Below are 15574 nucleotides of genomic sequence, written 5' to 3'. Positions count from 1 at the left end.
TGCCAGAACTGATGCATGAACTGTAAGTAGACCAGTCTCCGCTGTCCAGGAAAGGGAGGAAAACAAAATTACAGATAAGAGCTTTGATAGCATAAACCCACAATTATAATAGCTCTTAGAGAGTGGTCCCTGGGTGTGGTGGCTCTCACCTGTAATCACAGCACTTTGTGGGGCTGAGGCAGGAAGACTGCTTGAGCCCACGAGTTTGAGACCAGCCTGGGCAACACAGTAAGAACCTCATCTCTACAAAAAATAAAACAAAAAAAAAAAATTAGCCAAGCGTGGTGGCATGTACCTGTAGTCCCAACTACACAGGAAGCTGCCGTGGGAGGACCACTTGAACCTGGGAGTTTAAAGCAGCAGTGTGCCCTAACTGTGCCACTGCTCTCCAGCTTTGGTGACAGAGCAAGACCCTGTCTCAAAAAAAAAAAAAAAAAAAAAAAAAAACCCACACAAGAACCCTCCCATCAAGACAGTGGCCCTCTAATGATTCCACTAGAAGTGAGGACTAAGCTAAGTAGGTGTTAGTTAGATCAAGAGAAACCTTTGATTTCCAGTCCCACTAAACTATGTCTTTATTATACTTTTTTATCCCAAGTTTTGAAAGATTTATAAAGCTTCTCTAAATGTTGAGTCTGGTTTAAGTATAAAATTAAGTTTCTTTCAGACACATAAAAATTACAACTCTATCAAAAGTTAATTTTAAAGCTATTCAGAAGCAAGGCTTAATTACAAAGTTTCAAAAGAAAAGCCCTCTATGATTAAAGATCTTAGCTCCTTTATTAAAGTGAAAATTAATCTATGCAAATTAGCTTCTCTTTGAAGTGACCCTTGTGTATTAGTCGGGGTTCTCCAGAGAGACAGAACTAATAGGATATATGTATATATGAAAGGAAATTCATTAAGAATTGACTCACACAAGTACACAGTGAAGTCCCAAGATAAGCCGTCTGCAAGCTGAGGAGCAAGGAAGCCAGTAGTGGTTCAGTCTGAGTCCAAGCTTCAAAAGCAGGGAAGCCGACAGTACAATCTCCAGTCAATGGCCAAAGGCCAGAGGGCCCCTGGCAAACCATGGGTATAAGTCCAAGAGTCCAAAAGCTGAAGAACCTGGAGTCTGATGTCCAAGGGCAGGAATCATCCAGTACAGGAGAAAGATGAAAGCCAGAAGACTCAGCAAGCCAACTTAATCCCACTTTCTCCCACCTGCTTTGTTCTAGTTGCACTGGCAGCCAACTGGATGGTGCCCACGAACACAGAGGTTGTGTCTGCCTCTCCCAGGCCAGACTCAAATGTCAGTCTCTCTGGCAACACCCTCACAGACACACCCAGAAACAATAAGGGCATCCTTCAATCCAATCAAGTTGACACTTAGTATTAACCATCACACCTTGCAAACAAGCTATTTGAGATTATAGCACTGACAAGATGTTGCTTTTTAGGCTGGGCGTGGTGGCTCATGCCTGTAATCCCAACACTTTGGGAGGCCGAGGCAGGTGGATCTCTTTTATCTAGGAGTTTGATACCAGCCTGGGCAACATGATGAAACCATCTCTATAGAAAATACAAACATTAGCCAGGCACGGTGGCACATGTCTGTAGTCCCACCTACTTGGGAGGCTGAGGTTGCAGTGAGCCGAGATCATGGCACTGCACTCCAGCCTGGGTGACAAAGGATCTTGTCTCAAAAAAAATAAAAAAAAGATGTTGCTTTTAAAACATCCTTCTATCAAGGAGGAATTAATATTTATCCACATAAGAGATTATTTACTTTGTGCTGTCCTCTCAATCACCATTTATTGGTAGAAGATTTTGAAAATGATCCTTTATGAGAAAATAGGGAACCTGTAAAACAAGTGATTCTATGGTCTAGAACAGTCTGCCATAAACAGATATTTCTCTGAAGATTCATGTTTTATCTTAAACATTTGTGCAAATCTACTCTGTAATAGATCCACGGTAGTTTTTGTTTGAAAAGGTGTCCATCCAACATTAAGTAAAAATGACACTCCCAAAAGTGTTTATCCTCTGAGAAGCCAGCATCCAGCTCACACCCAGTTTATGAACAGCATTAAGATGCTGCAGACCTACCCCGTCTCCACCCACCCTGCAATACATTTGCTGTAAAACTGTAAAGATAAATACTGAACCACATAATCTGTCTCAGGCATGCATGTGTACATGTTAGGGACAGAGCAGTCTTGAAACTTATGTGAATAAATTTTTTTTTTTTTATTTTTACACCATAATCCAATTCTAGTTATCTTAATTGAATTTGAAAACTTTTTCAATTGCATTAAATTTACAAAAAAGTTCTCCCACATTACACTGAAGCATTCCTCATGTTTCATTTCCAGTACTCAGATACTGAATGAGTAAAATCATTTTATTGGCTCTCTTTTAATTAACTCCCTCAAATGCACATTGTTTAAAAACTGACTAGGTCAAAAATAGTTACGCCTGCAGGTTGACTTATTCGGACTCTGCCAAACTCCTCCAAGTTCAATATAAATTGACGTTTTCAGAGTACAAAGTCAATTTTAAGGAAACGCTGCTCCTCCTTTTCCATGGAGCCAACCTGGGCAATTTTTTCATTAAAATTCTTCTTCTGCCTGTTTGCTGCGGGACTCTTTGAGCTGCTGTAGCCGCTCGATAGTTTCAGAAATGGTGCATTCCCCGTGGACCTTATTGTCTCTTGTGCGGATATTAACAGTGCCACTGATTTTCTCTTTTTCACCAACAACTAAAACAAACACACAAAACTTTGTCAGACTTAATCTAAGGATATGGAAGGATTCACACTGAACATCTGAAAAGAAATGATCCTAGGACCCAAAACCTACCCCATAGCTTCTGATACATTAAAAGGTACAAGTGACCATGTATTGATATTTAAAAGAAACTCTTTGCAATATCTAAAACTACTGTGCTTATGGAGTCAATCTAGACAACTTAACCAAATAATAAAACCCTAAACATCATGAATACCTTTTTCCAAGTAATCCCACATAAGGAATTATCTTGAGAAAGTAATCAAACAGATGTGTTTAAAAACAATGCATCTTCATTCTTGTTATAATAGCAAAATATCTTCTCACAAACAGCCATGATTATTTAAGTGAAAAAAAAAAAACCAGTATGTATGCATGAGCCTATTTTTATAGTTATTATATATTAAAATATATAATAGAAAAAAATCAGGACTGGAAGGAACTAAATAAATTCTTGATTACAATTCACTTAAGCCTGTCTCAAGGTTTCAGTAGATTTTCCTGATGTCTGGCAAATTTTATTTGGTAAGTTTCCATTCTTACCTAAAATGAAGTTATACTGTGCTAACTGTGCATTTCGAATCTTTTTATTCAATGTACAGCCTGGATCCAGATCAATGTCTGCCATGAATTTGGCATCGTGGAATTGTTGTCGTACCTATTGTAACAGAGATACAGAATTTGTCAGATCTAAAATCAGAATTATTTTGATCTTACATGATTTTACTGAACACAAGGATCAGGACTTCTTGAATGAACTTTCAGGAATTTAAAGCTGGCAAAACTGTCTTAGATAATATTATTCACTGCCATTTCTCCCCCCTCAAAAAGGCCAGCTCCTCTTTATTACCTCAGATCATGTGCATTAAGTAAACAATGTTTCCAGTATTCTTCTTTTCCAAAAAAGCAACACACTAGATTACATTTTATTAATTTTACATTAACTAGATTAAACTTCCCATTAACCTGATAACATATTAACATGACAAAAAGACCTAAATGAATAATTTCATTTCACTATCATTTCATATGAACCTCAGATTACAGATGTGAAAAATATCACACGATCAACACCTGAAAGAAATGATCCTCAACTGAATAAATCTTAACTTCTGAGTATCAGAAAGTTTTTTTTTTTTAAATCAGGTTATTTAATAGTCTAAAAGTAATTTAGATTAGAACAAATTAACAATGAGTATAAAAAATGTTTCTGTTCAGCCTGCTATGAGAGTTGGGCATTTTACATTCAAATCACCCCACACTTGGCAGAAAACTGTTTCCTTACAGTGGCCATTAACCCAAAGGAAGAACAGGAAAGTTGGAGGAAGCTGGTGTTCCTTCCTCATCTCTGCCAGAGACAGTACCGTTGGGCTTTCACGCAAAGCCATGTGAGCAGTGACTGCCTATCCTCTTTTTGTAGACGCAGAAGTTACACTGTCTACTAGCAGAATCACCACCACAATTCCACCCAGACCACTTAGAAGGGTCAGAGTTTCTGGAAATCCTGGTCAGAAAGCAGAATGAATTTTTCCACGAAAACATCTTAAGTACAGCTGAAGGTGAAATAGTAACTATCATACTCTACTTAAGTAGCACCAGTAAAACCAGCATTCTCTGGTTGACCTAGGCGACAAAATATTTCTTTCAATTTTTGATTGAAAAAGATTCTAAATGATCTACAACACATTCATTTCTCAAATGCGAGTTAAGTGTAAACCAAGGGTTATTTATGTATGTCAAATGTTTATTTCTATAAGGTATACTTTTTGAAACAATCTAAGTGACTTTGCCTATACTGTGCACAAGTCTTAGCATTTTAACTAGATTTTTAAGCCAGTGATCACGAACCAATTAACCTGTTGACATTATATTACACCCATTTCAGAAGGGTCGTTACAGAATTTTACAACGCCAAGATAGGTCTACATCTTCAACTTATAACTACTTTAAAGAATAAGGCATCAGTTTCTTCATTTTTCTCAACATGGGTCCTGTGTGTGCACGTGAGATGGACAATTCTGCAGTTGGGGAAGTGGCCTGATAATTACAGGGTGTTTAACATGTCTGCTCTATAGTTATTAGGTATCAGGAGTACTGCCCTGTCTTCTCTCCCCACAAACGAAAAGCTTACCACCACATAATCTGGAATGCCACCTACCCCCAAAGGGAAATGGGGAAGTCAGTGCTGTCTCCAGTTTAGAACTCAGTTAACCAACACAGAACTTTTTCCTACTGTGTGAGCTTTCACATACAAATAAGACAAAGTGCACTCAACCATGGAACATAACTTTGATTCTCATCATTTGTAACTAAAACTACTGAGTGCAGTAATAGGAATAGTCCGAATGGTTTATCTATTAGATGGTTTAGTGTTCACTTCATTTTTTTTTTTTATTTATTTTTTTGAGACGGAGTCTTGCTCTGTCACCCAGGCTGCAGTGCAGTGGCATGATCTCGGCTCACTGAAAGCTCCGCCTCCTGGGTTCACGCCATTCTCCTGCCTCAGCCTCCCGGGTAGCTGGGACTACAGGTGCCCGCCACTGCGCCCGGCTAATTTTTTGTATTTTTTAGTAGAGACGGGGTTTCACCGTGATCTTGATCTCCTGACCTTGTGATCCACACGCCTCGGCCTCCCAAAGTGCTGGGATTACAGGCATGAGCCACCGCGCCTGGCCCACTTCAGTATTTTTTTAAGAGATGGGGTCTCACTATTTTGCTCAGGCTGGAATGCAGTGGCTACTCACAAGCACAGTCATCACACCCAGAACCCTCAAAGATCCTACTGCCTCAAGCTCCTAAGTAGCTGGGACTACAGGTATGCATCTCCACGCTCAAGTTCATTTATTTCTTAAGGGTAATTAAGACCTGAGTGTGGTTTATTCTGATGGTCTGAAGACATGATGGTTTTGATGTTATCGTATTGTTCACTGATCAACTTTTAATAATTTGAAGTTCCTTAGTATGGAATTTTCACTATGGCAGAACAATGCTTTCAAGTGAAGTTATGAATGGCTATACATTTGTTGGTAAGTTAGGTTTTTGGTAGAGAGGCAAGATATTGGTCTGCTATACTATTAACCTGAAAAAATTTCGACTACCTGAAGAAATTTACATTAAAATGAAGCAAAATTACTCATTGAGTCAAAGAGCAGCCTAAACTGTATTTTGAACTGGAATTTACCTATCATACTGAAGTACCTGATATTTGCTAATCTGGTTTTTTAAAATACTAAATACTAAAATATACAAGTGTAACTGGGTATGGCGGTTCCTGCCTGTAGTCACTGCTACTTGGGAGGCCAAGGTGGGAGGACTGCGTGAGCCCAGGAGTTTGAGGTTACAGTGAGCCATGACTGTACCATTGCACTCCAGCTGGGGCAAGAGAAAGATCCCATCTCTTAAAACAAACACAATAAAATATACAAGTGTACATAAAACACTATCCAAATATGTCTTCTGATTATGGAATCATGGAGAAAAGCATTAAAGAAGTAATATAATCTATTCAGGCTTAACAAAGATTAAAAATAGTAACATTTCTCTATATCACAACAGCTCGATTCACCAAGAATACAGGGCTTATGTGATTTGAAAAGCTTAACAACAGATGTTAAATTGAAAGAAAATTCATATCTAAAGCTTACCTTTTGGGCATATTCATCACAGGTTGGTCCCACTGGAACTACCATTACCTGGCGAGGGGACAGCCAAAAGGGCCTTTGGAAGAGAATAAAAATACTCAATGTAGATGTGGGCAAATTCACTAAACAGGGACAGCATATTTCTTACTCTACTCTTCAGTATCTTTTCCTGGAATATGTAAGGACTACTTTTAAAACTTGGCTTTAAAAAACCCCAAAATGAAAAAACCTATCCAATAAAGATTAAGGGGAGGAGATGCAGGAGAAGAAAACTAACCCTATATAAGGAAAGCCTGTAACTACAATTTGTCTTGCTAAGTAGATAGCGAAGCAAATTGAGGATAGGACTAGGCCTCACACTTTAATACATCACAAAACACTGTGTATTAGCTGTGAGAGGGGGTAACAAATGATTTAATAACTGCATGTAGTGATTAATTGTTCATTTTATTACTTATTCTTCATGGGGACACAGTGCCCTCAGTTTACTCAAAATCCATTTTGTACCATTCAGCAAATTGTAATCGATAATAACTGGTTATGGCACTTGGTAAAAATCAGAGTTTTCACTACTTATTAAAAAACAAGCCCATCTAATTCTCCCTTTGAAGCAATTCAAGTGTCAAATGCTTCTGATGCTGCAAACATCAGGCTAATGTTTTTCTCCATCATTCCTCTATTTTCAGTTGCTCTGTTGTATCAGGCAAAAGGCTAAAGTAGGCACTAAATTCTACCCTAATCATGGGCTTTTCCCCACCTAAAACAGGTTTAGCAGAGCAATTAGCTGAGGACTCCCTTAATTCTTGAAATACCTTGCAGAGAATGTGTCTCACATTTTATCTGACTTTGGGAAATCTAAAGACATTATCTTATATCATTGATCAGAATGAGAAACTGTCCTAATTTCTGAAGTAACAAGTTCAAATAAAACTGAAATGACAGTAATGTGTAAGATTAAACCAATCTACATCATTTTACAAAGTTTTAAATCAACATGATTAATATGGAAGGCTCTACACATGGGTGCTTTTATAACCCTGTGCTGTTTTTCAAATGCATTGTGGGTCCAGAAAAAACTGCTTAAGAAATAAGATGAAAGTTATGTGGCCGTGTATCTTGCAAACAAAAACTTACTTAACCTCATAGAAATGAATCACAAAATGTTGATCCGTTTGGCATCTGTTTTAAAAAATGCTTGGCTTTTAAAAGATGTCAAAATACCTGCTTGTTATGATTAGCAAGGCTGAACGAAGAAAGCCATAAGCCTCCTCATTTATCTATGTAAAACCAGCAAAGCCATCTAAATCCCAAAACAAAGTTACTAGAAAAGCATCCAAAACAGTAAGTATACTTCTTACAGAATACTAATTCCTAATTAGAAAGTATTACACAACATCCAAACAAATCAAGTTCTGGAATTAAAGTAATTACTATTAGCAATTGTTCTTAATGCTAAAAAGTTTGTGTTTAGATTGTGATTCCTTATTTTTTAGTGAACACTTGTTGTTAGTTACAAGCAACCGATTGGAATCATTCTCCCTTTCCATCTGATAATTAAATCGAAAAGTAGACATTTCTTGTAGCCAATTTATACTAATCAGAAAAAAAAAAAAAAGACAGTGACAAAAATTACCATTTGCCCCCATAGTTTTCCGTGAGGATAGCAATCATTCTTTCCACTGATCCCAAGATGGCTCGATGAACAATCACTGGCTTTTTCTTATCATCACCATCATGGCTACAAAGAAAAAAAATTTGTGTTGTCTTATTATATATATTTTCTCTTATATATGCCTGGAGAATATTCAGAGCAGAAATCAGAAACCCACCTTACATAAGTAAGATTAAATCTGATGGGCAACTGAAAATCCAGCTGGATGGTTGCACACTGGTGGTACCGCCCAATCGCATCTTTAATCTGTATGTCAATCTAAGAAGCAAAGACTGGGTTATTATAAAATGCCAGTGATACTAAAGCAGAGCTCAATAGTTGGATTAGGGCTGATTTTCTTTTTTCCAACTTTTTTCGAAGTTGTATCTTCTTCATCCACAAGTGAAAATCATATTATCCAAATGTACTTTAGTGCTCACCTTTGGGCCATAGAAAGCTCCATCTCCAGAGTTTAACTCCCACTTTTCACCAAATTCATTCAGACTGTTTTCAAGTTGCTGAGGATAAAGCAAAATGATTTTTATTTTTTTCATCGCAATTTCCCTTCTTCCAGCCTAATTTGAGACTAAAAATACAGTAATTACTTTCATAGATCAATATTCTCTGCTTTAGAATTTTGTCCACCTGAACATATGCTCATACCAACCCCTTTTTAAAGCTTATAGCTTGATAACTGAAAAAAGCCATGAAAACATTCAACCATTTCAAAAATACACAATCATAAAGAAAAAAACTAGCTTACACAAACCTAGGAACCATTTCCAATTTCCTTTTGCTTTTATCCATTTAAAGAGGCTTGGCTTTCTTATATCTCAGAACAAGCCAATTTCAAACAGTATTCAAAAGCATGCTGAAAAACACCACTTACTTTCTCAGCTTGATCCCACACTTCGATATCTCCAAGGAATTTTTCCGGGCGAGTAGAAAGGTTTAGTTTAAAAGAAAATCCAAATACGCTATATACCGTACGTAGAAAATCCAAACAACCTTTTATTTCATCTTCAATCTTCAAATTAAAAAACAAAAAAACAAACAGTAGTTATTTTCCTTGACTTTCTTGACACTTCTTTCTAAGTATTTTATTCCCAGGGTCTCATACCTGCTCCATGGCACAGAATATGTGAGCATCATCCTGTTGGAATCTTCGTACCCGGGTGAGTCCCGTGAGTGCTCCAGACAGCTCGTTCCTATGAAGTACCCCAAAATCAGCTAGCCGCAGAGGCAGTTCTCGCCAGGACCTTGGCCGATGATCAAACATAAGGCTGAAGAGAAAAAGAAAAGTCCACGGACACTTAAGAATAAAACTGCTTCTGTAATGCTATATTTAATTACATGAAAGGTTGTCAAAAAGCCACTGATTCTAGCTGTCCATCCAAGCAACATTTCTCAAATTCTGGGCTGCATACAGCAGTAAAAGCACTTGCATGAATAAAATAGCAAATAAGTTATAACTCAATGAACCACAGTGAAGAATTAAAAAACGTATTCCAACAACTGAAGAATCTGGGAAAATTAAGAATGAACTTGGTTGATCCCCTAGCCTATAATACAGCTTCTTCACAAAGATTCTTCTCTCACCTCCTCTGCCCTCCAGGCCTGGCTAGTAGGAGCTGCGGACACTGAGCTACCTGTATCCACAGCTCTCCTGTGTCTTCCCTTAAGCTGTTCTTCACCCAGCGTTCAAAGATAGAAAGCAGAGCGGCCTCATGACAAGGAACATTTTCCAAGAATGCTGAGTCATTAGCAGGTTTTGACAGAACAGGTTTCTTTAAAACAACAACACACTAGGTAATTTGTTACACCCCCATATTCCATCTTCCTGTTTTATATTCTGCCTTGGTCATTGCTATGATCCCAGTACCATTACTGAATGCCCACAGATCTGGAGATCTGGCTGGGCACAGTGGCTTATGCCTGTAATCCCAGTGCTTTGGGAAGCCAAGGTTGAAGGACAGCTTGAGGCCAGGAGTTTGAGACCAGGCTGAGCAACGTGGCAAGACCTCATCTCTACAGAAAGAACATTTTAAAAATTAGCTGGGTATGGTGGCATATGCCTGCAGTCCCAGCTGCAGTGAGCTATGATCGCATACCTGCACTCCAGTTGGAAGACCTCTTTAAAAAAAAAAAAAAAAAATGTGGGGATCTAATCAGGTGCAGAAGATATAATACAACAATGATGTTGTGTTTAAATGCTCTTCTGATCACATAATTTGTTTTTAATGAAAATGTTGTTAAAGGAGGGAAGAACCCAGGATGAATTGTAGCATGTGAAAATCTTCAGTAGAAATTCAAAGCTGCCGAATACCAGTGTCCTGGGCAGTTCATGGGTTTCAGGGCAAACAGCTCCTTCTCCACCTCAAAGGAGAACATGTTCTCACTGTAGTGCTGCCAGTGGCCCGAGGTCATCCAGAGTCGGCTGTTGAAGATGTTTGGGGTGACTACCTCCTGGAATCCTCTTTTCCTATATTCGCTCTTATAGAAAATAAACAGAAACGTGTAGGCAAATAAATGCTCATACTTCAAGTGAGAGTAAAAACTTAGCGATTTTATACTCTCCCATGAAAAAGACGGACACATGCCATGATTCAGAAATCCCACTTCTAAGTATATACCGGAGAGAAAACTCTTGGCACATGTACATAAGGAGGCTTATAAAAGTGATGCTACTGCAGCATGGCTGATAATAAGGGACAATTATACATCAGTGTCCATCAATACAGGGATGAGCGCATTGTAGTAGTTATATAACAAAATAATATGTAGCAAGTGAAAATAAACTTGATTTGCATGTCTCTAAAAATAAATCACAAGGCAGTCTGATACATAGTGAGGCTTCCTATATGTAACACACAAATACATAAATAATTTAAGGGTACAAATACATGGGCTAGATGTAAGTAACGGACAAAAAGAATCCAGGCCAACTTCAAAACAGTAGTTTCTTCTAGAAAACTGGTATATGATATACCAGTATATGGATATATATACCAGTATATGGAGGTATATGGATCAAAACTGGGTCCTAAAGAAAGGCTTTTTAAACAACTGTTTTTTCAATATCATGAATGAAAAAATCTCAAGCAAATATAGCTCAATGTGAATATTTGTTAAATTTGGGTAGTAAGTACAAGATATTGGATATACTATTCTCTATAAACTTACACTTGAAACATTTCATAATTTACAAAGAAAAAAAGCAACGTAAAAACCATTTTTTCAAAGAAAATACAAATAAATGATCAAAGTCAAAGAGGGCACAGAGCTCCTATGTCAAGGACCACAGGTCCCCCTTCAAGCTCACCAGTTTCTATGTGTATATGGGCAAAATCAACTACTAGGGATGATTTATGAGGCCACAGACTTCTACTTTTACTTATCGTCTTATATATTTCTTCTCAAATACAGATTATCTTTCCTTTTAGTAGACCTTATTTAATAAAATGATCATATATCCTAAATCTAAAGAAGAAAGCAATAAATATGACTTACCCTAATGAATTCAATAAGTGCATTATAAATGTAGGCTCCTTTTGGCAGAAAAAAGCAACTTCCAGGGCTGAGTTCATGAAAGAAATACAGTTCTTGGTCCTGGGTAAAAGAAAAGCAAAAGAATGTTTATGTATGTCATGTATACGTGTGTGTATATATACATAAATTTCAGTGTTCTTGAGCTCAGAATATGGTCATGATGTTCCATATTTCAATCAGTGCCAATCCTGAATCAAAGAAACCATGTCAGTGTTTCTGGTGCTATAGAATTGCAGCTGATTTACAATTTGGTAGACATGTAACACATGGCCTGCCTGTTATATTCCTCAATCCAGTCAAGTTTCCCCAACAGTGGCAGGGAGTAAGGGTCCCTTCAGTTCTTTAACTATATACTGCAGTACCTCTCATGGTTCTTAAATTCCTTAAAGCTCCAAGATCTGGATCTTTTTTCATTTTATTTATTTATGTATTTATTTTCTTAATAGGAGTATCAGGAAGGAGACTGGGAAAAAGACACTGATAATGAAATAGATGATGGTAAAGTTGGCTGACTTTGGGTCATGGTGAAAGAAACACACCCTCCTACCTCCTTGCCAACATCCCCCTCCCCAAGTGCCCAAAAGCCCTCAGGGAAGGGCCCATCAATCATTGCTGGCTGCCTCATGGCTAGAATGTCAGGTAGTCAGGGGTGCAAGGCAGTGGCTGCTACCTCCAGCTCAAGCTTCATAACCTAACAGCCAAGGACCCCTGGCACAGAGTGCCTATTTTAGGGGGGAATGTTTTATCTAGCCTAACTTCCAGTTTAGAGGACATTCAGCAGTAACAGAGATAATGGGTAGAGGAAATGACAGCACAGGATCCATGTGCGACATGCTGCTAAACCTTGGGCAACAAGTAGGTTAATCTTTGTGGGACTCTGTTTCCACATTTTAAATGAGTCAGTGAAACTAGATGGTTTCCATAGTTCTCCCAGCTCTATGAGAAGCTGTTATACTTCTTTTACAGAAAACCGTAGATCATCAGTGTTTGCTCTCAATAAAAGTAGTTCAAATGCATTTTTGTGCGGTACTGAGCATACTCCAGGCAGATAATGTGGACAATCAGTAAGTGTTTATAGTTCGCACAGGACATAGCACCAGTTACTAAAAAGCTACAACATCTCTTCAAAACAAAATTCCTAGTACTTCATGCAGCTAAATTTCAAACTTCAAATGAAGTTGAAGAAAACTCAGTCTAGACACATCATTGTTCTTGAACATACCCTGCCAATTTTCCTATGATCTCGGTTTTTAGCTTCCTCTTGGAACTTCTCCCACTCTTTCAACATTTTAGGATCTGGGAATGAAATGCCATAAATTCTCTGGAGAGTCTCCATATCTGCTTTGCCTTCCCAGTATGTGGAGGAATTCTGAAAACAAGGATTAACCATGAAACAACATTCAAATTTGTAAACATCTCACTTATTTTAACTCCCAATTGCTTTGAGGCCTTGTTAGAGTAGTTACTCATTCTGCAGCACAAAGTTGGCTGTTTTCTATCCTCAAAAATGCCCCTCCCTCAATCTGCAGGTGGGTGCAGTGGCTCATGCCTGTAATCTCAGCACCCTGTGAAGCCGAGGCAGGAGGATCGCTTGAGCCCGGGAGTTCGAGACCAGCCTGGGAAACACAGGGAGACCCCGTTCTTTATTAAAAAAAGGAAAATTACCCAGGCATGGTGGTGTGCGCTTATGGTCGCAGCTACTCAGGAGGCTAAGACAGGAGGGCCGCTTGAGCCTGGAGTGCAGTGGCACGATCTCCGCTCACTGCAACCTCATTTCCCAGGCTCAAGTGGTCCTCCACTCTGTCTTTTTGGGGCAACAGAGTCAGACCCATTCTACACCCCAATACCCCCACAACTGCCCACCCCTCAATACTCAACCACAATTCCACAAACACTACTTTGCCTGCAAAGGCATTTCTCACAAAATGAGCAAAAATAGAAATGAGCCAATAAAAAAAAAATCTTGAAATGACTCAATTATTCTCTTGATTTAAAGTGCATTTTAAAAACCTCCATAAAATGTTTATGAACCAGTATAAAACTGGGTTCTGTTAAAAACAACAACTTGGGAAATTATTAATTTAGACATATAAAGGGCAAAAGCACACACTCCTAGTGAGTCTCAAAGCTTTTATAGAGCCAGGACGGCCCATGCTGTATGATGTTGTAAAACCTCCATCCCCTGTGATTGCTCTGGCAATGACAGCAAGTCAGTCACCCCTTGAGGGATTTCAATTATAAAATCCTGATGGCATACAGCTCCCAGTTAACAGACAGCATGAGAAAATACCATCCTTTCATGTGCAACAGAAAATGGTAAAGAGAAATCAGTGAAAGTTTAAACACATATCTATTCTAGACAGATACATTCACATAGTCTTTAAAGTTACATTACTTACTTTGTGTATTTTTAAAGCCTTAATTTTGCCCGTGTGTCTAACATGCGGACCCCGGCAGAGATCTATCAAAGGGCCACACCTAAAGATAAAATGAAAAGAATTTTAACAAAGACAAAATGACATACATACCAGATACATTTAATGACATCTAATATTCTTACCTATAGACTGTGGTAGTTAGAGTATTCACCTTTTCATTCAATATCCGGCATTTGAACTTGTTGTACTGAAAACAGGAAAAATTATTATTTTAAAAAACTGTCCTTTAATTTTTACTTCTAAGTACTATAGCTAAAATGTAGCACTGTATGAATATAAATGTTGATACTTCATGTTTTTAAAACATGTTGAAGGAATGGTTTGCTAGGAAAAAAAACGAAATTAAAAAAATAATAAAAACACTTCATTTTTGCTAAAGAACCAATTAGGCTTCAGCTTAGTACACGGAACCCCAGTGGTGTCACTTCAACTAACATGAATAAATGATATTAACAGTGGGGGCCACGCACTATGGTTCAATTTACCTTAAACATTGCCAGTAAAGTTTCTTTCTTAACTTCCAGTCTTTCGAAAGCTTGTTTTTCTTTAATGATTTTCTTACACAAAGCCTCCAGAGAAGAAAAATCATTGCTAGACACACCCCTGAAGGAGAAGAAAGTATAATCTTTTCATTCCATTCGAATCACACCATGACTTCGAAAAATGTTCATTTGGAAATAGTATTTGGAATACTTCAAGGGTTTTAATATTAAAAAATTAGACTATTGCATCATATCTTAGCATTCTAAACAAAACATTTTTCATAAGTAAGTTTTACATTTTATATTTTCAGTAGCTTCTACCTTGGTCATCCATGAAGACCTTTCTCACTAGTGACCCCTTCCCGCAACTCTATCACCAGGTTTTAAAAGAGAGGGGAGGACCAGTCTCCCTGAATTTCCCAAAATACCTTAGGACTCTACCTCCATCAATCTAGAATAGAGGTCTCATCAAATCCTCTATTACTTCAAGTAAATTGCAGCACTTCAAGTACTGATAATGGGCATACCTGATGAAGAAGCAGTGAGATCTACATCATTCCTCCCTTATTGAGAACTCTAAGAATAACTTATGGACCCATAGTCATTGACTTCAGTCTTCTTTATCTAGTTGATGGCTTACCCTTCTTCGAGGTACATGTCATAATAGAATCCATTTTCTATTGGCGGACCGTAGCATAAACATCCACCATAGACTCTCTCCATGGCTTCACCCATTATGTGAGCACTAGAGTGCCAATACACCTGAAAATTTAAAGAAAAATAGCATGGTCTGAATCTTGGCATACAAGTTGCCAATTAATGTGGTTGTCTGAAAGAGATAGATGATAATATTTACTACAAGTAAACCCAATATATAAAATCCTAAATTTCTAAATCTATAAACTACTGTTTCTATCCATAGCCAAAGTAATTCAAAAGGCTTCCAATTACTAAAGTGTATTTTTATTTTGGAAATCATCTGGTTTAGCTGTTTTCAAACAAATTAAACTAAACTTGGCATCACTAATTAAATGGCATAGACTTT

General features: G+C 37.9%; 1 protein-coding gene across 3 annotated transcripts in view; it reads right to left on the bottom strand.

Annotated features, from left to right (window-relative positions):
- Positions 1–761: 761 nt before the first annotated feature.
- TARS1 (threonyl-tRNA synthetase 1) overlaps positions 762–15574 on the bottom strand; it is a 28572-nt gene continuing 13759 nt past the window's right edge. For 2 of the 3 annotated variants that reach the window (XM_009240616.4, XM_054555069.2), the window contains 15 exons: positions 15170–15291; positions 14533–14650; positions 14170–14234; positions 14009–14087; positions 12832–12978; positions 11571–11669; positions 10387–10553; positions 9181–9343; positions 8950–9087; positions 8501–8578; positions 8239–8339; positions 8043–8147; positions 6413–6485; positions 3312–3426; positions 2211–2740 (listed from right to left, as the gene is read on the bottom strand). In XM_009240616.4, coding sequence (XP_009238891.2) covers positions 2592–2740; positions 3312–3426; positions 6413–6485; positions 8043–8147; positions 8239–8339; positions 8501–8578; positions 8950–9087; positions 9181–9343; positions 10387–10553; positions 11571–11669; positions 12832–12978; positions 14009–14087; positions 14170–14234; positions 14533–14650; positions 15170–15291 — 1719 coding nt within the window. In that variant the 3' untranslated portion in view covers positions 2211–2591. 3 annotated transcript variants of the gene reach the window in all.

Source organism: Pongo abelii, chromosome 4, assembly GCF_028885655.2.
Source record: "Pongo abelii isolate AG06213 chromosome 4, NHGRI_mPonAbe1-v2.0_pri, whole genome shotgun sequence".
NCBI classification, from domain to species: domain Eukaryota; kingdom Metazoa; phylum Chordata; class Mammalia; order Primates; family Hominidae; genus Pongo; species Pongo abelii.
Note: the sequence above shows the minus strand (reverse complement) of the source record. Positions and strands in the feature narration are given on the sequence as shown.